This window comes from Marmota monax, unplaced genomic scaffold, assembly GCF_021218885.2.
Source record: "Marmota monax isolate L192 unplaced genomic scaffold, Marmota_monax_Labrador192_F-V1.1 WCK01_AAM20220418_F8-fsc00112, whole genome shotgun sequence".
Taxonomy (NCBI): domain Eukaryota; kingdom Metazoa; phylum Chordata; class Mammalia; order Rodentia; family Sciuridae; genus Marmota; species Marmota monax.
The window spans coordinates 1633102-1658206 of record NW_026692073.1 but is presented as its reverse complement, the minus strand read 5'-3'; the positions used below and the strand labels follow the sequence as shown (position 1 = coordinate 1658206).

Sequence of the window (25105 nt, the reverse complement as noted above, 5' to 3'; positions counted from 1 at the left end):
GGTCTGACTGCACTATAGTTTCTGGCTTTTGACTGAAAAATTTCTGGCTCCATAAATTCTTATTGTACAAATCTACACCAAGCTTAGAGGAGCTTTCTGTCATAGCACTTCACTCAGTGTGTGTCCATGCCAGGAGAATACTGGGTTTTGTAACCTGGAGAACCCACATGATGAGTTGTTAACCAAAGCTAACAGCTTGTGAAAGAGCTGAAGTTTCTATTGAGTAACTTTAGCTGTAAAATCTGGAAGGTGCTGGCCTAGTGCATCCAGGTTCCAGCAACTTTGCTCTTAGCCAAGATCCCAACACAGCTAACTTCCTGCCTCGGAGACTGTTCCAAGAGCACAAGAACGCTGGAGAGGAAAGGTACTTTCTCTAACCCTCATCCCAGATACATTTTTGTAGGTGATTGACTCAGTCATAAGGGAATATTAGTGAACACTGCCTCATGATAATATTCTCTTTAGTCTAGGTAACCATTCTCACCTCATACTTGGGTTCAGACCAACAGAAAACTATCTTACCAGGTATTTCAGTGGATTCAAGGCTTTTCATACCTAAAGGAAGGAATGATTATTGATTCGTGACAATTAATTACCTTGCATTGTTAATGTTCCCATCCTTTTACTACTTCCCCCAACAGCAGTAGAGGAAAAAAAAGAGGGGAAAGAAAAGAGAAAAGGAGAAGAAAGAGAAGGAAGAGAATGGAAAAAGAAAGAAAACAGCCACAACAAAAGCACCTTTCAATGGTTCTCACTTTCCAACAGGATGAAGTCCAAACTCCTTAAGCTAGACTTAAAGAACTACCATGATCTACCCCTTATATCTCCACCTCATCTTCATAAGGCAGTCATATAACAACCATTTTTAAATGAAATATTAATGGGTTGAAGTCTCTGCTTGGTTTAGCTCCTGTCATTACAGTTATTAGTTCTATAATTTTGGGCAGGCTACTTATTTACATTAAATTGGGAGTACTTTCTTATATCATTAAATGATTTTAAAAACAATTTTAAGCTTAGTGTTTCATAATGTATACATAATTTATTTAACAACACTCAACTGCTAAACACTAAGAATGTTTCTAAATTTTTGGTACTGTAATATCTGTGATGAAATATTTTTGTACACAATTTTTTGCGTTTATTTCTAATTTCTCTGGACAAATACCAAAAGTGTTATAACTGGATAAAAAGATAAAAACATTTTTAAGGCTAGTAATATACATACTATTAAATTACCCTACAGAAAATTTTTTCCAGGGGCTCAGGGGTGTAGTTCAGTGGTAGAATATTTGCCAAACATGCAGTAGGCCCTGGGTTTGATCCACAGAACCCCAAAAGAAAAAAAAAGGAAAAGGGAAGTCATTCTAATTTATAATCTCACTAGAAAATTATAAAAATAGAGTCCTCTCCCAGGACTCTTAAGAGCATCTGAATAATATAATTAAGAAATAAGCCAGCATGGTGACACGCATCTAGTCCTAGCAATTTAGTAGGCTGAAGTAGGATCACAAGGTCCAGGGCAGCCTCAGCAATTTAGCAAAACCCTGTCCACAAAATTTAAAAGTTAATTAATTAAACAAAAGGGCTGCAGATGTAGCTCAGTGGCAGATCATCCCTGGGTTCAATCCTCTATAAAAAAAAAGTAAATAAATAAAACAGCTGGGTGTGGTAGCATATGCCTATAATTCCAAATACTGAAAAGGCTAAGGCAAGAGGATTGCAAATTCAAGGCCAGCTTAGGCAATTTAGCAAGACCCTGTCTCAAAATAAAAATAAAAGATCTGGGAGTATAGTTCAGTGATAGAGCACTTGCCTAGCAAGAAAGGCCCTGGATCCAATCCCCAGAATAATAGTAACTATAATAATGATAACAGCAACAACATTTAAAATAAAATAAAAATTTGGAGATAATGCTGTGGCATGTACTAATAATTAAATGGCTATAGCTAATAGCATCTATTATTGAGACTGCTAGAGACAGAAATAAATAGAGAATCATCATTTTCATTTAGAAAAAAAGTAATGCTATTTGTTATGCCCATCCAAAACTCCCAGTCACAAGAGTTCATGTAACAAATGTTCTCTATTTTCAGGAACTGCCTGAAGATTGTTAGACAAGAGACAAAACTGCTGAGTCATTTTTATAAAGAGATGCCAAACTAAGGCACTAAGCAGTGCTAAGGCTGGCACTGCCTTCTTCCCATTCTTCCTTACTATACAGCATGCATGGCTGCTCACACCCGTAAAGTGAACTGCTGCAAAATGAAAGCCCCCAGAGTTCATGAAAGTGTCTTACCAGGGTCCTCAAGACTCTGGTTTTCATTACCTAAATTACAAAAAAAGAAAAATCAGTTTTAATTGATCTAAATAACAAGAGATCAAAAGAAATAGGACTTACTAAAGCTACAACATAACTATTTTCAAGGAAGGCTGAGACAGGAGGATCACAAGTTTGACATTAATGGGGTAACTGAGCAAGACCTTGTCCAAAATAAAAATTTTAAAAAATTTGGACAAGATCCAAAATTAGCTTTGTAGTAAAGCATCTTCCTAGCATACGAGGCCTTGGGTTCAATACCCAGCAATACACACACACACACACACACACACACACAAACTTATTTTCATGGTAGTATGGCTATAAAGAACCCCTTGGTATATCCGTAACTACTGCCACTGAATTTTAGTGTCAGCCAGAAACTAAATGTAACTTGGCTCTCTGGCCCTCTATATTAACAAAAACCAATATATATATTTATATATCCTAGTAGTCTCAAGAAAGCAGGAAAATGTCTGTTTTGAATTATTAGCTAAGGTCCCTGTGAAGTGACCAGAATTTGGGACTGCAATAGGCCATTTAAGAAGGGTTGCTGCCAGTCATGGTGGCACACACCTTAATCCCAGCAACTTGGGAGGCTGAAGCAGGATAATAGCAAGTTCAAGGTCAGCTTCAACAACTTAACAAATCTTTTTTCAAAATAAAAGATAATAAGGGCTGAGGATGCAGCTCAGTGGTATAGCACCCCTGGGTTCAACCCCCAAAACAAAAAAGACAAAAAGAAAAGGGTCTATCAAGTCCATTAAGACAGGAAGTATCTTCCAGAATATGAAATAAATGGCATATTTAAGGAAAGGGTGAATTTTTCTCAAGATAAACTTATTGTAGCCACACGGGCCAAACACACAAGGAATGTAAATACAAAGACATGATTTTATTGTATCTCCATTAATGGAAACTTAAAAAAATTTATAATCACCTGGATATTTTTAGTCAAACAATACTTGTCCAGGGGCAAAAAATTACAATGGAGTAGCATTGGTTTGGGGCACTTAAAATGGAGTTGGGAAGCCATGAATCAGATCCCAGGTGGAGTGCAGACATGACCACTCCTAGCTCTGAGATGACCTTTGAAACACTGTTAACCTCTACTGACCTTCTGTTAAGGTATCCCTTATCCCAATCTACCCAGAGAGTTCATGCCCATTTCCTCTCTTACAAAACAGTCTGATTATAAAACACCAATCACAGTTCCTAACAAGTATTTCTAATTTTCACCCTTCTTGCAGTTTAAAGCTATAAATTCAGCTGCAATTTTATAAAACCCTGGAGCACATTTTCAAGATTGCCTGAATCTGTTTTCCTGGTTTGTGATCCCATTAGTCCTGAATAAATGTAATTTAGATTTTATTCTCGGTGGACATATCACATGTCAGTATATTTCAGAGTTGCAAATACAGTTTTCTACTTACATTTGAATGTTGGCTTCACACAAGCTAATATCAATGACTGACTATAGAGTTACAGCTCACAAACCTCCCAGACCAGGTCTTGAGCAATTAGCTTTTCAGATCTCATCACCCTATTCCTCAGAAAGTTTCTATATTATTCAGATCTCCAGAGCCATCTCTCTCTCACTGGAGGAAGGTAAATTTCCCCAGAATAGGTTTTATTCATCTAAGAATTCATTTGCTAAACTGGAAAGAGCCATTAAACATTCTTATATCATAATTTTATTTTTTAAAATTAAGAGCATACTCACTAGGGTTGTAGATGTAGATGGGCTGAAAATATTCTGAAATACAAATATGTTTTCATTACTTGCTATTCTACTCAGATGTGAATGTCAGTTTCAGTCTATTTTTAAATGATTACTAAAAATATAAAGATTTGAGTTGGCTTACATTCAAGAAACATAAAACATGGTTATTATAAGAAATATAAGATTTCAATCAATAGACAAATGGATGTGGGTTCTTTTTAATTACACAAAGAAGAGAAAAAGTAGCCAGGAAGGCATTTAGAATTGGACCCTTGTTTTCAAAACTTTTAATAAGGAAATCTTCAAAAGGACCCACTGACAGGATACATCAGTACAAGACATTTTCTGGCAACTTTGGTTCAAATCTATTAGACTTTTAATAATGCCATTCAAGAATACTCTTGGGGGGCTGGGGCCGGGGCTCAGTGGTAGAGCGCTCACCTGGCACATGTGAGGCACTGGGTTCAATCCTCAGTACCACATATAAATAAATAAATAAATAAAGATATTATGTCCAACTAAAAAAAAATTAGAAAAAGAAAAAAAAAAGAATACTCTTAGAATTTCCTGTCTACCTTCCCAAATCTTTCCTGACTTTCTTCTAAGAAACATTTTTTGTTACATCCTGTTTTTCCATGGCAAAGCGGAAACACCTCACTATTGTTCTGTCAGCCCATATTTTCCCTTTGAGCCATTCACTCCATTCATTAGTCTTCCAAATGTTATTTCCTAAGATATAGGAATGGGAGGAGTTTAGCTCTTTGCAGATGGGCAGTGACTAGAGATGTAGGGGCACTCTGGCTGGAGTCCTTAGGCTCCCATAAGGACAGGCTGGGGTGAGTGGCCTGTTTGCCTGAGGGCAAGGCAGTGTTTGAGAGAATAGCAAAAGCAAGAATGGGGGGGGCTGGGGTTGTGGCTCAGCGGTAGAGCACTTGCCTAGCACATGCAAGGCCCTGGGTTGGATCCTCAGCACCACATAAATAAAGATATTGTGTCCAAAATAAATATTTAAAAAAAAAGCAAGAATGGAGCTGGGGTGGGGAGTTACAGTAAAGGTGGAGCTCACCACCTGAGAAAATGATGGTTGACAGAACAGGAGCACCATGGTGGGAAGGATTTGACTCACACTTGTGAGAAACAACACTGACAAAATTCCATTAGACAGAACACTTGAAAGCATATCTTACCTAAGTTCTCCATGCAATTTTCAGTTTTCAGTCCTGAAACAGAAATATTAAAGCTTTGTTACATATAATCTAAACTAGTAAAAATTTTAATTGATCGGTGGCTATTGATAATTTAGTCTGTCAATTCTTAGCCTATAACCCATAATTTTGTGGGATGCAAATGTGTTCTTAGAACAGCCACTGAACACTATATAACTTTTGACAAAATATCTGACCTTTCTGGAATTCAATTTCAGATAAGTCTGTATCTGTTATTGGGCAAAAGAGAATTAAGATTGTAGTGCTAATAATCCTGTGAATTAGCTGAACTTCAGAGAGGACAACTACCCTGCATTATCCAGGTGAGCTCAGTCTAAACACAAAAATCCTTAAAAGTATGAGAGGAAGAAGAGAGCATCAGAGAGAGGCAATGTGAAGAGGGCTTAACATACTGTTTGTGGTTCTGAAGATGGAAGAAGAAGGGCCACAAATTTAGGAATGGCAAGTAGCTGTCATAAGCTAAGTAAGGCAAGGAAACATTCTTGCCCAAGATTCTAGAAAGGAATGCAGTTTTACCAACACCTTAATTTTAGCTCAGTTAGATCCATGTCAGACTGCAGAAATGCAGAATAAATAACAATCATATATAGGTATATATAAAACAATATAACAGACATTAATAACAGAATTTAATGTTACATAAATATTAAATAAATACATAATTTACATAATGAATATTTATAATACATCTTATATATAATAAATATCTAAGATAATAAAGCTTTGATATTTTAAACCACTAAATTTGTAATTTTTTTACAGAAGCAACGGAATACATGTACACATACATAAAAACAGAAAATATCTAAAATGAAAGAGGAAAAAAACTAAAACAAAAATAATAGAGACTCACTGAATTATGGAACGACTTTAAGAAGCTCACTATAAATAAATAAATAATAAGTAAATAAATCATTTAAAGGGAAGAATAGGCTAGGGGTGTGGCTTGGAGGTAGAATGAGTGCTCAGCATGCACTCAGCCCTTGATTTTATCCTCAGCAGCAGCAGCAACAACAACACACACACACACACACACACACGCTTGCCCATACATGAAAAACAAAAGAGGAGTGAAAAAATATTTGAAGAAACAACAGCCAAAACTCCCCAAAATCCAATGAAAACCACAATCACACAAATCTTCTATCTTTAATAATAAAAAACTCAAGAGACAGTAAGAAAACAAGCCACCCCATTAAAAACGGGCAAAATATTAGAACAGACACTTAACTATATATATATATATAAATGGCAAATACATACATGAAAGGATGTTCAACATTATTACTCAACAGGAACATGCAAGTGAAAAAACATATCTTTTTGGAACTATAAAAATGAAAATGACATAGCATACTAAGTGTTGGCAAGGATGTGGTAGAATTGGAACTCTTATTTAGTCCTGGTAAGGATGTAAAACTACTTTGGAAAAATACTTTGGCAGCTTCTTTCAAAACTATACAAATACCTACCATATAATTTAGCCAACATACTCCTAGATATTTATCGAATGGTAATGTATGTATATATCCATACAAAGAATTATAAAGTTAACAAATGATTTATTTGTAATAGCCCCAAAGTGGAAACAATCTAACTTTTCTTCAACAGTTGAGAGTATACAAATATATTGTGTTGTATCCAGTATTCTATAATAGAATGTAAGGAACTATTGATATATGCAGCAACATGAATAATCTCAAAATTATTATTATGCAGAATGAAAGAGGCTATGCAAAAAAGAATATGATAGTACTTGAATGAAATTCTAGAAAGTACCAACTAATATTTATGGTCAGAAAGTAACCTGTAGCAGGGCTGGGGTTGTGGCTCAGTGGTAGAGTGCTTGCCTAGCATGAGTTTTAAAATTTGATACTCCGAATGCTACCAAAGGATATTTCAATGCTTCAAAAGAAACACAGTCACACTTGTTATCTGTCTGGACACTGAGTGAACTACTAGCTTGGGTAGAAGGCAGTTTCAGTTATATGTTAAATGTTACCTATCATGTTACATTCTGTTTGATGTCATCATATATTCGAAAAGCTGGGTCTTAAGCAATTGTGATAAAAGGCAAGTATATGTGGAAAGCAATGTGGAACATGAAATAAGATAGTATTTAATCTGATTCCAAGATCTGAAAAGCTGTGTGCAGTGTCTAACAGGCACACACCTCCCATCAGCAAGTTAAATGTGGTAAAGAATGAAATAATCACACTTTATTGAAAAAGTAAGTGTAGCATTTTTATAACAATTACTAAAATATTAGGATATACTTACTGAGTTATTTGTATTTACTTAATAAACAGAACTTTAGTGTATTTGTTTTAACCCAGGGACATGGAAAAAAATTGTGACTAAGCATCATGAACTGAAAAAGTTTGAGAACCCCTGCATTAAACACTGCACTAGACTTATCTACAACTTTACCCAAACTACTGACTCAATGGGTACCTTGCTTACAAGACTTGATACATGAAAAGACAACATAGTTCACTGATAAAACAGCCTGCCCCAGGTTGGGCAAATCCAGTGGAATGTTGCATTCATTTGTTGTAGTGATGTAAATTGGTCTTTGCCTTGGATGCTCTGTGGGATGAGGTGAACCTCAAAAGAGCATCCTGGAAGGGATACAATACTTTGAGAGTGAAACACACTTATATTGGCTCATGTGACAACACTAATACCTTAACTGTAATGGTAAGGCTACTGGGTCACTCAGAACTGGATTACTAAAGATAAATCCATACTCAAGTATCTCTATATGGTGTTTCCAATGCAGAAAATATAACTTGTGATTTCAATCTTATTTTACTCACATATATAAACATGAGTGATAGAAATCACCTGGGAACTGACAAAGCAGATGAGGTATATGTGACCATCGTCTCTATTATAGCTTATGAATCTATAAGCAAATCTACCACAGTAAGAAAATCATTTATAAGGACTAGGACTTCAAATGAAAAATTCTACCAGTCTTCTCAATGAGATTTCTCCAGGGCTGTCTGCTCTGACTATCTTCAGTTACTTATAAGCTGTAAATAGCCATCCTAATTTACCTTGGTTGAGTTCCCAAGCACCAAGGAATCACGAGTTGAAGAAAGAAGGGAAGTGAAAGAAGAATATACTTATGTAGGTATGCTTGCTCTGACCTCAGTATTTTGGTGGATATAAAACTGGCTTTTACTACAATAAAAGAATATATTTCCTGTAACCTCAGCAAAGTACAGATCATATTAATCTGATAAAAACACTAGTTTATGAAATTAGAGGCTTACTTTGCTTCCAGTGGCTAATTTTCTCTTGTTCTCAGAGGTCAACACAGAATTCATCATCATGGGAAAAGGACAACCAAACTGGATTATCCCCAAGAGGAGGTGACAAGACTGTAATGGATTGGACTGGGATTAAGCTGGCAGCTTCTGACATGGCTATCAATGATCCTGTCTCTTGGTATTCACACTCCTTTGTAATCTTCTTCCCTTGAGTGTGGGCTGAACCTAGTAACTTGTTTCTAGCAAACAGAATGCAGCAGAAGTGATGATCTGACACTTCCATGGTTAGGTTGTAGAAGTGTAACTTGTTGGTACTCTCTTGCTCATCTGATGAAGCAAGTTGCCTTGTTGTGAGATGCTCTATGACAAGATCTATGCAACTAGGAACTAAGGAAGACCTCCAGCCAACTACTCATGAGGAACTTTGGTCTTGTTTGAACTCATGAAGGACTGCACCCTGCAAACAGCCATGTGAATAAGCTAAGAAACAGATCCTTTCCAGTCAAATCTGAAGATGATTGTAGTGTCCACCTAAGTATGCCTGGATTCCTGACCCACAGCAACTGTAAGATAATAAATGTTGTTTTAAGCCACTAAGTTTTGGAGTAATTTGGCATTCAGAGGATGACTAATATAGGCTTAGGTTCTGTTTTCTATATCAACTTGTCTAGGATACAGTTAGTCCTCAGTTATTCAATAAAACACTAATCCAGTTGTCATAATGAATGTGTTTTGTAGATATGACTAAAGTCCACAGTTGGTTAATTTTGAGTAAGGTAGATCACCCCAAATTACTGTGCAGGCCTGGTTCAATCACACCTGAAAGGCTTTAAGAGAAGAGGCTTTCCAAAAGAAGAAGCTCTGCCTGTGAACAGAAGCATAAGCTCATGCTTGAGTTGCTTCCAGCCTGTCCTTCGCCCCACCCTGCCTTGTGGATTTTTAGAATTGACTTACTGGTTTCTTAAAAGTGTAAGCCAATTCTTTTAGCAATACATTTCTAAATAAATATTTCCTGCTGATTCTGTATCTATGGTTGAACCTTGACTGATTCAACAGTGATAAATGAATCTGGTGGGTGAAAGTCTAAAAGAGTTGTTGGTGAGCAGTCTTCAAATTCTTCTAAGTATTGATTCATAGTGGTGAACTGGATATGTCACTTACTCTGTGGTATTGGATATGTTCTTTCTTATTTGTTTTAGCTACGTGGATTGATATTCCAACCCCAGACATTCTTAGGCTTACTTTGCTTCCAGAAATTTTGCCATTCCAAGGAAATGCTAATGGGTATCAATCAGAACCAATAGAGATACATACATTTATTAAGCTCTCAGAAGCTGCAGGTGAATTTATAAGAAATAAGTTGGATAGCCCCATGGACTCATTTTCTTTCCCCCTTTAGATGTCTTAACAGAGAGCTGGCTTGACAGGCCTCAGTAAGCTCAATAAAATACGCTAAAATAGCCATTGAAGTCCAGAGGCATATTCTTTCTAATGAGGCCACTTTCCCAACTGGGGAACATTGATATTCTCTAATCCCCAAGCTCCGTAAATATATAAATCATTATACCAAGATTGCCCCTCATTACAGAAACATTGGCCAAAATACCATATCATCTATGCCAACCCTTCAGGGGATAATATTGCTCTATAAATCTTTCTCCTGATAAACGTGTTATGTTTGTATTGTAGGGAATCCAAAAGCTATTGCTTTCCTCTAGGTATGTATAATTTATCCACTGTTCTCCCAATCCAGATGTAATTTTCCAATTGTGTAATTTTTAACAATAAGGAAAGTAGCCTGATTACACTGCTGATATTCTACTTTTATCAAGTTTTGTAGGAAAATAGTATCAATGATAGTAAATCTGCAGTGATTTTCTATTGAGAAAAAAGAAAGGATATTTTTCCCCTCAGAGTTCTTTCTCTTATTAGATGACTACCATTAATGAAATAGCAATAGTCTCTCTACCTCCTAACAAACTATTTTTAGTTAACTAGTTTTTATAAAATCCACTAAAAATTTTTAGCTTTAAATTCGTAGACAGTAACACAGGTCTGTGTTTAGTACATTAAATTTAGTGCTGTAATTTTTTTTTTTAATGCTTGGGATTGAACCCAGGACCTTATGCATGTGAGGCAAGCACTCTACCAAGATATATTCCCTAGCCCCTAGTGTTATAACTTTTTAAAAATCCTTTTAGAAATATTGTCTCTTTGTATCTAGAGTCATAGGTAAATCCTGTCAGTGGAACAAGATTCTGAATGTATCCTCCTGACTTGAGCTTTTAAAATCCCTAGTCAGATTGTTGCAAACAGCTTGTTTCTGTTTTTAAATCAAGCTTGAGTTAGTTAGCCATAGGGAGTTTTTGGACTCCATTCTCATAGTTATCTCTAGATGGCAGCAAAGAACTCCAATCTAGGATTAAATACCATAACTCCTCTCAGTTTCAATCAACACACTCAAATACAGTGGCTTAGAGCTCCCCAAACACATGATACATAGAAGTATCCACAAAGGCCTCCTTTTGTGACTAGTCTGAATATTAATTTGCTGTGCATCTTCTGCCTAATCCTTGTTCCCCTCCCCACATCTTCACACAGGACTTATAATGCATTTTTCCATGTAGGTCTTAAGCCCTGGCTCATTCAGAATCAAACCAGTTAGCTCTATCTCTTTTACTATATCACAATTCCCATCACAAACATGGAGTCATTGCCCAACATAACCCAACAACTAGGGATTAGTACAAAATCTGGCTTGTAGCCAGGGACCCACAAATAACATTTGTCTAAGTGCACGAGAACACCAAAAGTAGAAGTACTTCATTTGTGTACAATGTATCAAAAGGCATTCTACTGTCATGTATAACTAATTAGAACAAATTTAAAAAGAACACCAAAAATACTTCAACTATGTTTCTAGCTGTGATATGCTGGTAAAGTTTAACACACTTGGTGGTGTAGTACTTGTTAATTTTCCTTTTTTTTTTTTAAGAGTTTTAGAGTTTTATTAAAACTGTGTTTTTAAAAATTATTATTTGTTTTAATTAGTTACACATGTCAGTACTGTGATCTTGACATATTATACATCTGAATCTAGCAATCAGAGAAATGCAAATTAAAACTACTCTAAAGTACCATCTCACTGCAGTAAGAATGGCAGCCATTATGAAGTCAAACAACAACAAGTGCTGGCAAGGATGCGGGGGAAAAAGGTACACTCATACATTGCTGGTGGGACTGCAAATTGGTGCAGCCAATTTGGAAAGCAGTATGGAGATTCCTTGGAAAACTGGGAATGGAACCACCATTTGACCCAGCTATTCCTCTTCTCAGAGGGCATACTACAGGGACACAGCCACATCAATGCTTATAGCAGCACAATTCCCAATAGCTAGATTGTGGAGCCAATCTAGATGTCCTTCAATGGATGAATGGATAAAAAAAAATGTGGCATTTATACACAATGGAATATTACTCAGCACTAAAAAATAACAAGATCATGGCATTTGCAGGGAAATAGATGGCATTAGAGCAGATTATGCTAAATGAAGTTAGCCAATCCCCCCCAAAAAAAAATGCCAAACGATTCAAATGGGGTAGAGAGGAAGAGCATGAGAAGAAAATTACCTCTAGATAGGGAAGAGAGGTGGGAGGGAAAGGGGAGAAGGGGAATTGCATGGAAGATGGAGGAAATCCTCATTGTTATACAGATTACATGTATGATGATGTGAGGGGGAAAAAAAGAAGTGTGTCACATTAGATTGGGTAGAGAGAAGTGAGGGGAGGGGAGGGAAAGGGGAGATAGGAAGGACAGCAGAATAAAATAGACACAATTGCTATATGTATATTCGTGACTGTTAATTTTCATTGTAAAGCAGTTTCCACTTCTCAGTGATTTCACTTTCAGTTATCACTGGTCAACTGCAGAAAAATCTGCCTTAATTCTTTCAAAAAAGAGACAGCATTCATAGCTTCTATACAGTATACTGTTATAATTATTCTATTTTATTAGTTGTTACTGTTGCTCTCTTGCTGTGCATAATTTATAAATGAAACTTTATCACAAGTATATATGTATAGGAAAATATAGGGTTTGTTATTTTCTGCAGTTTCAGGCATTCTCTGGGGGCCTTGAAACATATCTCCCATGGATAAAGGGGGTAGAAATATATAACCAAACCATGGTCAATTTTAAACTCCTGTGATATAAGAGGAACTGGGAAGAAGATATATGCCTTTAATTTGCTTTGATTAATTCTCAGTTGATTATAGTTAGCTTGGTTTTTGGTCAGGTCCAATGTATAGTTGTTGATGAGAATGAACACTTTCTTTCAACACAAATTTACTCAGGGCATCCTTCATCTATCCCCACAAGAAAAATAGTCTTATTCAGATGCAACTCAAATACAGGAATAGAATAAGACAAATGAGGGGCCTAGAGTATAAAATTTAAGGAGGCACTCCCTTTCAGAATCATGCAAATGGAAGTAGTTTAAGTATGTGGCCCTAAAAGTGAAAACTTCCTTCAATTTTGCAACCTTGGTACCTCAAGAGCCACAAACCTTCTGCCATCCAATCCTATCAGCTCCTAACTCAGGCATGTCTCACCCTACCCAGCCTTTTTAATTTACAGTACCTTGGGCACAATGAGGCAAGATCTAAAGGTCTAACCCACTTCTAAGACCTATGTACAGCAGCAATAGTTTTTGGTTCAGCTAGAGAGTCACACTTACAAGACCCCGAAAGGCCTAATCCTCACCAGTTTACTGAGTTTTGCAGAAAAAAAGAAATGCAAGGCAAGGAACATATGCTATTTAGCAGCAGGTGAGCATTAAGTATGGCCCTTCAGTGCAAGTCTTCATAGTCCAGGAATATTCTTTAATCCCCCAAGATTACAGTTAGTCACAAGGAAAGATTACACAGGGAGGTGCAGGAACCTCTGTAGTTTAGTAACCTCATACCACATAAGAAGACAGTATTCTTGAACCTGCCAATCTTGTACAGGATTGATACAGGTCCTGTTTGCCTTCTGGCATTCAACAAGGAGAACACGTGGGTGTGCTGCACCACATTCAGGAAGGCCCCAAACAGTGGCCTCCCTGTGGGTATTTATAGTTCATTCACAATCCTCCCAGCTCACATGAACTTTGTCAAGTTAGAAATTTATTTCCCATAGGTTGTGATTCTACCTGTTGTGCGAGAAGATCAACAGGAGGCCACTTTCACAGAAGAAAGGGTTTTTATTGACCCTTTAAATCATATACATCAAGGCACAATACCATAAAGTTTCAGAATTTTAGGAATAAAGAAAACACATTAAACCTTTCAGATTAAAAAAATAGGTTTCAGGAAGGGGTTTTACAGCCCAGTAAGTGAGTGTTTGATTAGTATGTATGATGCTCTTGTTTGTATTCAGCACCATAAAAAAAATCAAAACAGGGGCTAGGGCTATAGCTCAGTGTGTGAGGCACTAGGTTTGATCCTCAGCACCACATAAAAATAAATAGATAAAGATATTTTTAAAAAAACAGACTCATCCAAAGTTTTAGTAGAGTAGCTTTCAACTTTTTTTTTTTACAGAAGTTACAGATTTAGATATCATTGGAGGAACATCTTCAAGTTTCCAAGGAAAATAATCTCTAAAACAGAAATACAAATTTACAAAAACTACTACTCAAGCAAAAAAGTAGATCTTTCAGACACACAATCTTAGAAAATTTGCCTCGGTGTATAATTTATTAGAAAACTGGAGAATCCCCAGTCCCACACCACTAAACAAAGAAGTGATTCAAGGAAGAGCTGCAAATGCAAGAAATAAGGAGTCTCTCATAGGAAAGGTTCCAGGACATTCAGCAAACCTAAAGAGCATATTATAGAGCAGGATGTTGGGGAAATACAGGAAGAAGAGAAGAGGAAGAAGAGGAGTAGGAAGAGGAGGAGAGAGAAGGGAAGGAGGTGGAGGAAAAGAGAAGGAAGGGGAAGAAGAGAAGGAAAAGCAGAAGATGGGGAAAGGAGGAGGAGGACAAAGAGGAAGAGAAGGGGAGGAGAAGGCAGAGGAGAAGAAGGAAGAGAAGAAGGGGAGGACAAGAAGCAGAAGAACAAGGAGGAGGAAGAAGAGGAGGGCAAGGAGGAGGAAGACAAGCATAAGGAGGAGGAAGAGGAGGAAGAATAAAAATGACAGATTATCTGACTGTATTAAGAGATTTCTATTTCTGTCAAATAATTTGGAGATGAATTAGTGATGGGATATAAAAAAACTAAACAAGTGGGGAAAAAAACCCTAAACAAACAAAAATCATAAAATAACCCTTAAGCACTGAAGAAACAACTCTGATTCAGCTACGACTGGTCTTTGCTACACGGAGAGAACAAGAATAGCAAAATGCACACATAGTGGAGAGGAGGGTGGTAGTTATCAAATGCTTTGGGTTTAATGACATAACAGCCATTTCTAATTCCCTTCTTTCTTGTCTCCCTACAGTACAGAAGCCAGTAAAGCTAATTTTTCCATTTCCAAGCATGTTTTCCAGCTATGATTGAAAAAATAGTTCTAGTAAATCATCTGTAATCAGAAATCTACTACGGTTTCTGGAAAAGTTTTTACTTTCCTAATTAAATAGGTAGATTTGGCTGTTAACCCCCTTCCCTTTCTGTCTTGGACATAGATCAACGCATACAGCTGCAACAGTTACACTGCAAACACGAATCCATTCACCAAGGATGGTGAACAGACAGACAGAAAGGGCCTGAGTAACTGATGATGTAGATGAGCCACTGCACTAGACAGGCTGCCCTGAGACTTATTAAACAAATACTATCAGCCAGGTTTTCTGTTGGAGCTAAAAGCAATAAAGAATTCTTAACTAAAACATTGTACATAGCTCATGCTTTTTAGCAAGAATTTAATAGTGTCTAAAATTTTTTAAATGAAGAAATAACATGTTGAAGTATGCTATTTCTTTAGATACATGACAATAAGTACCTGAAAAAATAGCTACAATAATTAAAAATAAATGCCACTGATGAGTAAGTGGATAGATAGGGCGGGGATTGCTATTTTTCATTGTAAAGTAGGTTTAATGGTACACTAGGGGTTCCTGACAATAGCACTACCCTATATTTTAGGTCAGTTAATTCTCTGTTGTGGGGGGCTGTCCTTGCATTATTTCAGTGTCCCTGACCTCTATCCGTCAGGTGCCAGTATTAATCCCTCACATCTTCCTCAGTTGTGACAATCAAAAATATTCTGACCACTGTTAAATGACCCTGCAGAGCAGAGCTGCTCTGGCTGATAGTTACTCTTATTATACTATTCTGTTTTTTAACTTTTAATAATACTGTAAATGTATTATTTTGATAAAATTAAAGTATGGATAAAGAAACAGTATAAAACAAGCTAGACTGGAAACTGCCAATGTCATTTCTCCTTTCTAACACTTCTCTCCCTGGGCCTAAGAATCCCACTCCATTCCTCCCAGACAAGCAGAGTTAAGAGAGACACTTACCACCTAGAAATGCACACTCATAATGGCTGCAGGTCTTGTTTGTGCTTTGAAGGATAAGATTATTGCTATCCCCTTCCCGTGAAACCTGGAAAACCTCACTCAGAGGTATTAAAGTAATTTTTTCATTTTCTTTATCAAAAAACTTTTCAACAGCAATTCCAAAGCATGTGTGGATGGTTAACACAATTTGTTGCTCATCAACTGTTTGAGGTTTGGCTGAGTATGCCATTGTGAAATTGCTAAGCCTGGCTTGGTTTAGCTCTCCAAATGTAAATGAAGTGTCCTGGCTTATTCTATACACCACATTTTTGTAACTTTCCTCACAAGGTCTTCTCAGCAACTGAAGGGCTCTTGTCAGGTAAAAATGAAAAGCTTTGAACTGGAAGTCATAGATATAAGCTTTTCGAGATTTCCCGGCCATCTTCACAGCTTCATTGAAGAGATGGTAAAAAGGAGTTTGCTGTTGATATTCAGAAACATACGCTGTCAGGGCTATTCCATGGTTATCCTTAAAATTCAAAGGAAGAAAGAGCTGAGCTTTCTGGGCTTCCCATTTGGCTTTTGCATTTTCCCACACAGTCTGTAAGAGCTGATGGGTTGATTTTTCCTCTGTGAGCAGTTGAGGAACATATTTCGTTTCCATCCTATCAATACATTTCAGGTATTCATCATCAAATGTATTATCAGCCATGTCCAACATTTCAGCCTTCACCTTCAAAGGAAAAGGAAATTAATACTCTTGAAATGAGATATTTAGATATTTATTTATCACTTTGTCTTACATTACTATACCCGGCCTCTCATACCATGACAAGATTCTCTCCTTGCTTACAACCAACTGTGGATATGATTTTTATGCATAAAGCATATTCCATTGCTATTGATGTTTTCTTTCCCAGTTATAACTTTTTTCCCTGGGGATTGAACCCATGGGTGCTCAACTACTAAACTGAATCCCCACTCCTTTTTATTATTTTGAAATGGAGTCTTGCTGTATGGTCCAGGTTGGCTTTGAACCTGCCTTAGGCTCCCTAATTGCTGAGATGACAGGAGTGTGCCATTATGCTAGGCTTTAATTATGACATATTTATGTAAAAGAATACATATAAATAGATGAGAGCTATATGAAAGAATAAATATAAATGGACTAAGCCTGTAACTCATTTACCTGCATACTGTGATGCAGAGGAAACTGAAGAACTTGGGGGAGGGGGGTAGTCCTGGCTTGGAACAAAATCCTTAGCTACATTTCCTCAAACAAGATTGTTGAGAGAGTCTAAAATATCACATGCAAAATACTGTACATGATAGGTAAGTATAACGGCAAATATTAACTCCTTTTCTTTGGGCATACCCTGTCTCTTGTCCATATGGCATAGACAGGACTGATTTTGCACTTCCAGCCCAAAATATAAGCAAGTGATCAAGGCCTAGCAAACAGAAAATTCCCAAAGGAAGAAACAGATCTTTCTTCCTCTAAAATCATAGGCCCTAAAGATAATATTGGTTGGGGATTTCTAATAATTTCTAATAATTATCCTTTTAGTTTAATAAAGAATCATTTCTGAAAGTAAAGTAATAAAGACTTAAAGAACTGAGAGGGAAAGAGAAAGATAAGGCTCAAAAAACATATTTGAGGCCCTTAATCTAACTGAATCAGAAGACCATGCTTTATACCAGTCATAAAAGTTAATAAAGTCTCTTATTTCTTGAGCTATTTTGAACTATATTTCTGTAGCATACATTGGAAAAGGCCTAGTGCATCATCTAAACGACACATATGCTCACATACTGTAAGCAGCAGGGTGATATAACATTAATTTAAAGCCAGTCAGCTCTGAGTTCAAATTTAATTTCCATTACTAACCAGGTACTAACTACATATGGGAAAGTAACTTGACATTTCTGAGTTCAATTTTTCATTAAAAAAGGATAAAGCCCTTAGCTCACATATCAAGCTTTCAACTAAATATAATTATTGATTATTATTATTTCAGGATAGGAATCATGCATTATACTGCAAGTTGCTCAAGAGCAGAATCTGTATTGGATTTATCTTTAATTCCCAACCACTCAGTATAAAACCTGGCTAAATATTTAGGTGAACTAAATAAGAACCCTATACACTGACTTATGGATCAAAAGTAAGATGAGAAAGTCTGCCCAGGAATACTATTTATGGGTTTCTACAGTTTCTTTTTCTACAACTCCACAGTTGTATGGTACATGGCGACCTACATCTGCTTAAGGATTTCAGTTGGAGACTTTATAGAGAATAGAATATAGTGACGAGCTGTTAAGTTAGAAGCTTCATGTGAACAAATCATAACAGTGTGTGTGTGTGTGTGTGTGTGTGTGTGTGTGAGAGAGAGAGAGAGAGAGAGAGAGAGAAATTTTTTTTAAAAGTCTAACCCAAAACTTGATCCTACTGTCTCTTTTCTCCCTCACAATCAAACTTCTTGACAGAAATATCTGTCCTTGCCATCTCTAGTTCATTTCCCTCTACATCTCAACTTTTCCAACCAACATTCCTCCACCCATTCAGCTCTGAGGGGATATTTCTTTTTATTCTACCTGGTCACTAAATGTTGGGGTTTCTTTTTTAAAAAATATCTTTTAGTTGTAGATGGACACAATTCCTTTTTTATTTTTTTTTATTTTTATGTGGTGCTGAGGATCAAACCCAGTGCCTCACACATGCTAGGCAAGTGCTCTACCACTGAGCCAAAATCTCAGCCCAAATGTTGGGGTTTCTTAGGTTATTTATATTCTAATTCTCAATTCTACCCCCTTGGCAATTATATACACTCTCATAGTTTCAATTATCATCTAAATACTCTGACATGTCCTGTAAATGCCAGATTTACACACCAACTGACTACTTAATACCTCCACTTGAATGTCCAAAGAACATGTCTAAAGCCAAACTTTTAAATTAATTGACTATAATTACTACTGATAACAACCTGGTTCTTAATTTGTGAGGCTTTCCTAGGTAACTCTTTCTTAAGTCACCCTCTGTGTCTACATCATCTCTAAGGCCTAACAAATATTTTCAGAGTTCTTTCCACATGCCAGGCACTAAGTGCTTCATATGAACTATGTCATTTAAGGTATGATCATTAGAAACCTTTTTAAAAAAGACTTTGAGGAAACCAATATACAGAGAGATTGAGACTTACATTGGGATTTGAATACAAGCAGCCTGCTCCATAGTCTTGTCCTCTCAGTCAAAATGTTCTGTTGCTTCTCAAGATTAAAAATGTTTCAAATGATGAAGACAACTGACATTTATGTAGCACTTTTAGACTATAATTTTGTTTTATGAAAGTTGGGACAGATGATTATTAATTAATATTAATATTTTGTATATTAATATTTATTGATATATTAATTATGTTATTATTATTTTAAAAATGAGGTAACTAAACCAGAATAAGAAACTGTCTTGATTATTAGCCACAGAGTATCCTCCTGCAGAAATCACTGAGACCCCTACACTCCTGGGTTTGTAGGTCAGTGTCTTGACATGGGAATTTGAGCTTCAGGAGATCAAATCACTGCTGTCTCATAGTCAAGAAATGCACTTTCCTCTGCAGCACAGAATGTACCAGAGTGCAGTTTGGGCACCAATGCCTGATTTATCTGCAAGACTTCAATATAAGACATCAGACTCTGAAATCACCTCCCACATTCCTCACCTCATATCAGAGTTGATCCAATATGTTCCTGTCTTTTCCCTTTGCCTCTAACCAGTCTCCACATGTCTAATTTTAGATGTTAAGCCTTTCTGGCTAGACACCACAGCTGATTGTGTGTTCTGTACAGTGCGTGCCTTGAGCAGTGATAAAGTTCACAAATGCCACTAGTACTCAGGGACAACTGAATGGATACTAAGAAACAGGTACAAAAGACTAGGTGAACAAGGTGATTATATATTTTTTTCTGATTTAGCCACTGAAACAAAAGCTCATACTGATGAAATTCAATTACTGAAAAATGTAATACAAATATGTGGAAATGATCTACATAAATGCTCAAGAAGAGAAACTGGTTAAACAAATTACAGAACATTAATAAAACATTAACAAAAGCATTACAATTATGTTGCAAGAGAAAACTAAAGTACAAACTAAAACCACAAGATACCACACCCATTGCTATCTTGATAAAACAAAAACAAAAGGAAAATAACAAGTAACACAAAGACACAGAAAAATCAGAATCATAATACATTGTGGTAGGATTAGAATATGGTATAATCACTATGGAAAATGGCTTAGTAGTACCTCAAAAAGTTAAACACAGAGGTGCTCAGGTGATCCAGCAATTCCACTCTGGGTATATACCAAAGAGAATTGAAACATGTTCACAATTTTGTTAGCATGTAGCAAATAGTGTAGCCCCTGATATACCACTTACATACATATTTCCTGTATGTATGTAAGTAAACATTACTAGGTAATGCTACCACATAGTGTTTGTATTATTCTCCAAATATATCAAAATGATTGTGATTATATAATTGTTTAAAGAGAAAAGAAGGAAAACTTATGTTCACACAAAAACATGTATACAAATGTTCATGGGAACATGAACATAATACAATAGCTGTAAAACAGGAGCAACTCCTCAGCAGCTTGAGAGGCTGAGAGAGGAGAATCCAAGTTCAAAGGCAGCCTCAGCAATGGCGAGGCACTAAGCAACTCAGTGAGACCCTGTCTATAAACAAAATTCAAAACAGGACCTGGGATGTGGCTTAGTAGCCAAGTACCCCTGAGTTCAATCCCAGTACCCAAACCAAAACAAAACAAAAAGAAAAACAGGAACAACTCAAATTTCCATCAACTGATGAATGGATAAACAAAATGTGTTATAGCCATACAAAAGATATATTATGCAGCAACAAAAAGAATGAGGAACTAATATGGGCTACTACCTGAATAGGCCTTGAAAACATTGTTAAGTTAAAAAAACAAGACACAAAAGACCATTGTTTTTAAGATTAATGTCCAGAATAGGTGAATCCACAGATGCAAAGTAGATTACTGGTTGCCAGGCAATGGGGGAAGGCAGGAATTAGAGCTGCCTACTCACAGGTTTTTTTAGGGTGAAATTTATGAAGTTAGATGGTAGTGATGGTTGCACAACATAGTGAATATACTAAAAATCAGTGAAATGTTCACTTTTAAATGGTGAATTTTTCAGGTATGTGAATTATTGCTCAATTTTTATTTTTATTTTTTTGGCTATACTGGGGATTGAACCCCCCAGGAGCACTCTACCATGACTAGAGAGCTGCATCCCCAACTGTTTTTATTTTTTCATTTTGAGACGAGGTCTTGCTAAGTTGCCAAGATAGGCCATGAATTCGTGGTCCTCTTGCCTCAGCCTCCTCCCAAGTCTTTGGGATAACAGGCCTCTGCCACCACACCTACCTAGCTCAAAAACACACAAGAGAATGTGCAGACAATAGAAGATACAATGATTCTCTAGATAATGTATCAAAATATTAAACTAGAAAATGGATAGAATTTTAATAATTTAAGACATTTTAAAGAAGGCATTCAAAATCAGTGTATAAACAGTGATGATGTGGTGGCTGACATCTGGGGGAATCAAATGAGATATGTCTGATATTTTAAATGAAAATATATTATACAATCTTAAAGATTTAACTGCAAATAAATACAATTTCTATCAGAGAAAAAATGTTCATATGAGAAAAGAGTAATTATATAATTTGATTTAAAAAACCATGTAATATATAGAGGAGAAAAAGTGTTATCTTAGTTTGTCTGCATCCAGCATGAAGTATTAAAGTGGGAATTAGGCAGCTGAAAGTGTAGTAGCCTTTTGATTATAAATAAAAGTGAAATATGTATCTGGTTATATGTAAATGTTAATGGTTGGGAGTAAGAATAATGTAATCTCTTTCTTGTCAGTGCTATCCTGGAACATGACATCCTTTGCAACTGAGGTCACACAACTGAGTCATCGGAGTTCCTCTTTAAAGCAATGCCTGGACTATACCCTAGACCTTCTGACTCAGAACATGGCCCCATCTGTGTAGATTTTAAAATTCCCAATAATTCTGATGTGTGCCACTGGTGTAGTAATACTGACCTGGATACTACTTAGCCCTAGCTTTTTGATTTTGGTATCTCAGTATCCTCATCTGTAAAATGGGGATCAAATGAGATTCTTAGCCATGGGAGAAAGTATTTGGTCAGATGACTTTAAATGAATAGACTGCTGTGTTGAAAAGGCTTTATTGCCCTGCCTCAAAATATATAAATACAAGATATATATGTATATATATATATATATATATATATATATATATATATATATATGGATTTTCTTACCTTAGCAGTCTTGCAAATAGCCATTTGTCTTGGGAGAAAGACAAGTTTTTCTAGGTGCCATGAAGGAACACTGATATTGTTGATGTGTCTTTGGAAGTGGGGTATGAATGGAAAGGTAAACTGATATTTTTGGTTCATATGTACACACTAGAAGAAGCTTTTCATAATAAACTACACAACAATAAAAAAACACATGTAAACAAACAATATAGCATTACCTTATTTTGGGAAAAAAACATGATATTTTCAGAATATTTTTTGACATGGAAAGACATGTATCGCAGTATTAACTTAAAAGCAAGGTTAAAAATAATACTATGTATAGTGTCAATCTATGTTCTGTAAATTACACACACACACATACACAAAGAAATGCCAAAGGATGATATGTACCAAGACCTTAAGGAGTCTTTGCCTCTGAGTGGAGAGATAATGGATGATTTTTATTCTCCTCTTTTTGCTTAATTTTTTCAACTTCCCACAGTTAACATAAATCATATCGGCAAAATGACCAAAAAAAAAAAAAACCTACTTGTAATAAATTCATTTACCTATCTTACCTTCTCTTATTTCCACACAGGTGCCTCAGGCAATGTTATATCAAGTGTTTCCATTCCAGTGACCCCATACTTCCCATTCCCAACATTACCTGGAAGATGTCCATTAGAATCATGGCTGCCAGAAGCATGGTGACCATTTCAAAATGTCCTGTCTTCATTTTTCTCTTCTAAATTAAAAAGAAATTACAGGAGTTTAGGGGAATAAAGCAGGATGACACTATATTTTCATCCTGGATAAGAGTGGATATCATGATGGTCAGGAAGTGGTTATCAATAAATTCCTAATGACTGCAAGAACCATTAAGTTTCATCTACTTTTCTAACACCTTCATTTTAGAGACGAGGAAATAAAAACTCAAGAGAATTTCAGTGCTCAAGTTTAAATCTGTCCGTTTCTTTATCCCTCCAACATGTCCTCTCTCCTACCATAGTTGCTGATAGACAAACTTGTCCCTCTAAATCTCAGTATGTACAGGAAATAATACAAACTAAAATACCACAGTCTCCAATGGGTACCTTAGGCCTCAGTTTCTAAGAATTCTCCAAGAACACATTCATACACATCTTCCATTCTTCTTCTACCTCAAAGAAGGTAGACAGAGGAGATAAGTAGTGGTACAAAGCAGATTATCAGAGGTGATCGCCTTCTCCATATATTCATGATAAGAAAAGCCTAAGGAAAAACAAGTGTCTCATCCACTTTCTGAAGGCGGGGATGAGAGTAAGAAAGAACTGGGTAAGCAGCAATTCTAAAAGATTATATAACTCTACTGGCTGAATGCCCAATATTCATTCCAGTATTTGTGATACTGAAAGGGGTAAACAGGAAGATGAGAGATCCTCAAGAGCTAAAGCCATCCTAGAGCCATTAAGCAATTCAATTAAAGGATACAGCAGTTCAGTCTTGGTTCCTTCCACATACCAAAAAAAAAAAAAAAAAACCCTACTTGTAATAAATTCATTTACCTATCTTACCTTCTCTTATTTCCACACAGAAGCCTCAGGCAATGTTATATCAAGTGTTTCCAGAAAAGGGAAGAAATATTAGTGGACAGAAAAAGATCTGGAGGATTCTCAGAGGCAACAGGCTGGAGAATGTGGGCTTTGAAGTTAGAATCAACATTACTGACACTGAAATGAAACCTCTATTTTATCTTACCAATTACCATATTCTAGATTCTGAAAATGGGAATAAATAACAGATTAAGGAGGACAGTCTTCCTTTTTATAGCTCATTTTGGCCCTAGGTTCCCATCATTCTTCAGAAGCAGTTTCTTTAATTAAAGATGTTAAAATATAGTACAAAATGTCACGTCTGTGTTAAACTTACCTTTCAAAAAAATCTGGAATATAACATTAGATAGGTAGGTACCTGTCACAGGCAGTATGTATCAAGCAAGCTCTAGATCAGACTTTTCCTTGCAATTCTTCACCTCTATAATCTGAGTGTAAATAAAGTCAAAATGTTTACCTGGATTTTGTGCCTTTGAAGGAGATTCAAATGTTTCTAGATCTCAAACTGACTCCCTGCTCTCAGCTGTGATGAGTGTGTCTTCAGAATGGGATGTTGTTGACAGTGAGAGTTCAGAAGGGAATGCTTTTCTTTTTATAAACACCCCCAGCAGTAGCTTGGCAGTGGCATATTACCCCACTTGTGTTCAGCTATTTATATCTGGCTCCCACACAGTGCCTTGGAATCACCAATGTTAACACTTTAAATCTCCAAGAGGCTTGTAAAGCCACAGCAATTCCCTGTAACCACAGAATGCTCAGTTCTGAGTTCAAAGTTCTGGGCTTCTTTCAGAAAGAAACAACTTCCCATTCCTAACCCTTTGACATTAAGATGTTAGACTAAAGCATGGATTTTATTCTAGCTAGATGATTCACATAACTATGAGGACTTGCTTTGTTAATCACTGGCAGAGTGATGGCTATCACCATTCACTTGGCTGGCTTACTATATTTCAGATACTGTGCCAGGAGCAGGGATACATAAGCATGTGAAACTGAAAAGTATTCACAATCTAATAGCAGACGTGAATGTACATGAATAACCTAAATATAACATGTTAGGAATCCTAAGTATAAACAAAGTCCAGTAAGAATAGGAAAGATTTGATAA

The 25105-nt window shown here is 36.3% G+C and overlaps 1 protein-coding gene and 1 long non-coding RNA gene across 11 annotated transcripts in view; one reads left to right on the top strand and one right to left on the bottom strand.

Moving 5' to 3' along the window:
* Art3 (ADP-ribosyltransferase 3 (inactive)) overlaps window positions 1–24611 on the bottom strand; it is a 29622-nt gene extending 5011 nt beyond the window's left edge. For 4 of the 10 annotated variants that reach the window (XM_046458801.2, XM_046458836.2, XM_046458826.2 and 1 more), the window contains exons 1-7: window positions 24455–24611; window positions 23073–23150; window positions 16056–16767; window positions 5231–5263; window positions 4044–4076; window positions 2300–2329; window positions 523–555 (exon numbers count right to left, since the gene is read on the bottom strand). In XM_046458801.2, coding sequence (XP_046314757.1) covers window positions 523–555; window positions 2300–2329; window positions 4044–4076; window positions 5231–5263; window positions 16056–16767; window positions 23073–23141 — 910 coding nt within the window. In that variant the 5' untranslated portion in view covers window positions 23142–23150; window positions 24455–24611. Of the gene's footprint in view, window positions 1–522; window positions 556–2299; window positions 2330–4043; window positions 4077–5230; window positions 5264–16055; window positions 16768–23072; window positions 23151–23499; window positions 23702–24454 lie in introns of those variants that run through there. The other 6 variants (XM_046458852.2, XM_046458870.2, XM_046458860.2 and 3 more) reach the window with 3 other exon arrangements.
* Window positions 240–9140, top strand: LOC124102528 (uncharacterized). The gene is made up of 2 exons (XR_006854890.1): window positions 240–364; window positions 8586–9140. It is a non-coding gene; the product is annotated as an uncharacterized LOC124102528 (long non-coding RNA).
* Window positions 24612–25105: the final 494 nt, after the last annotated feature.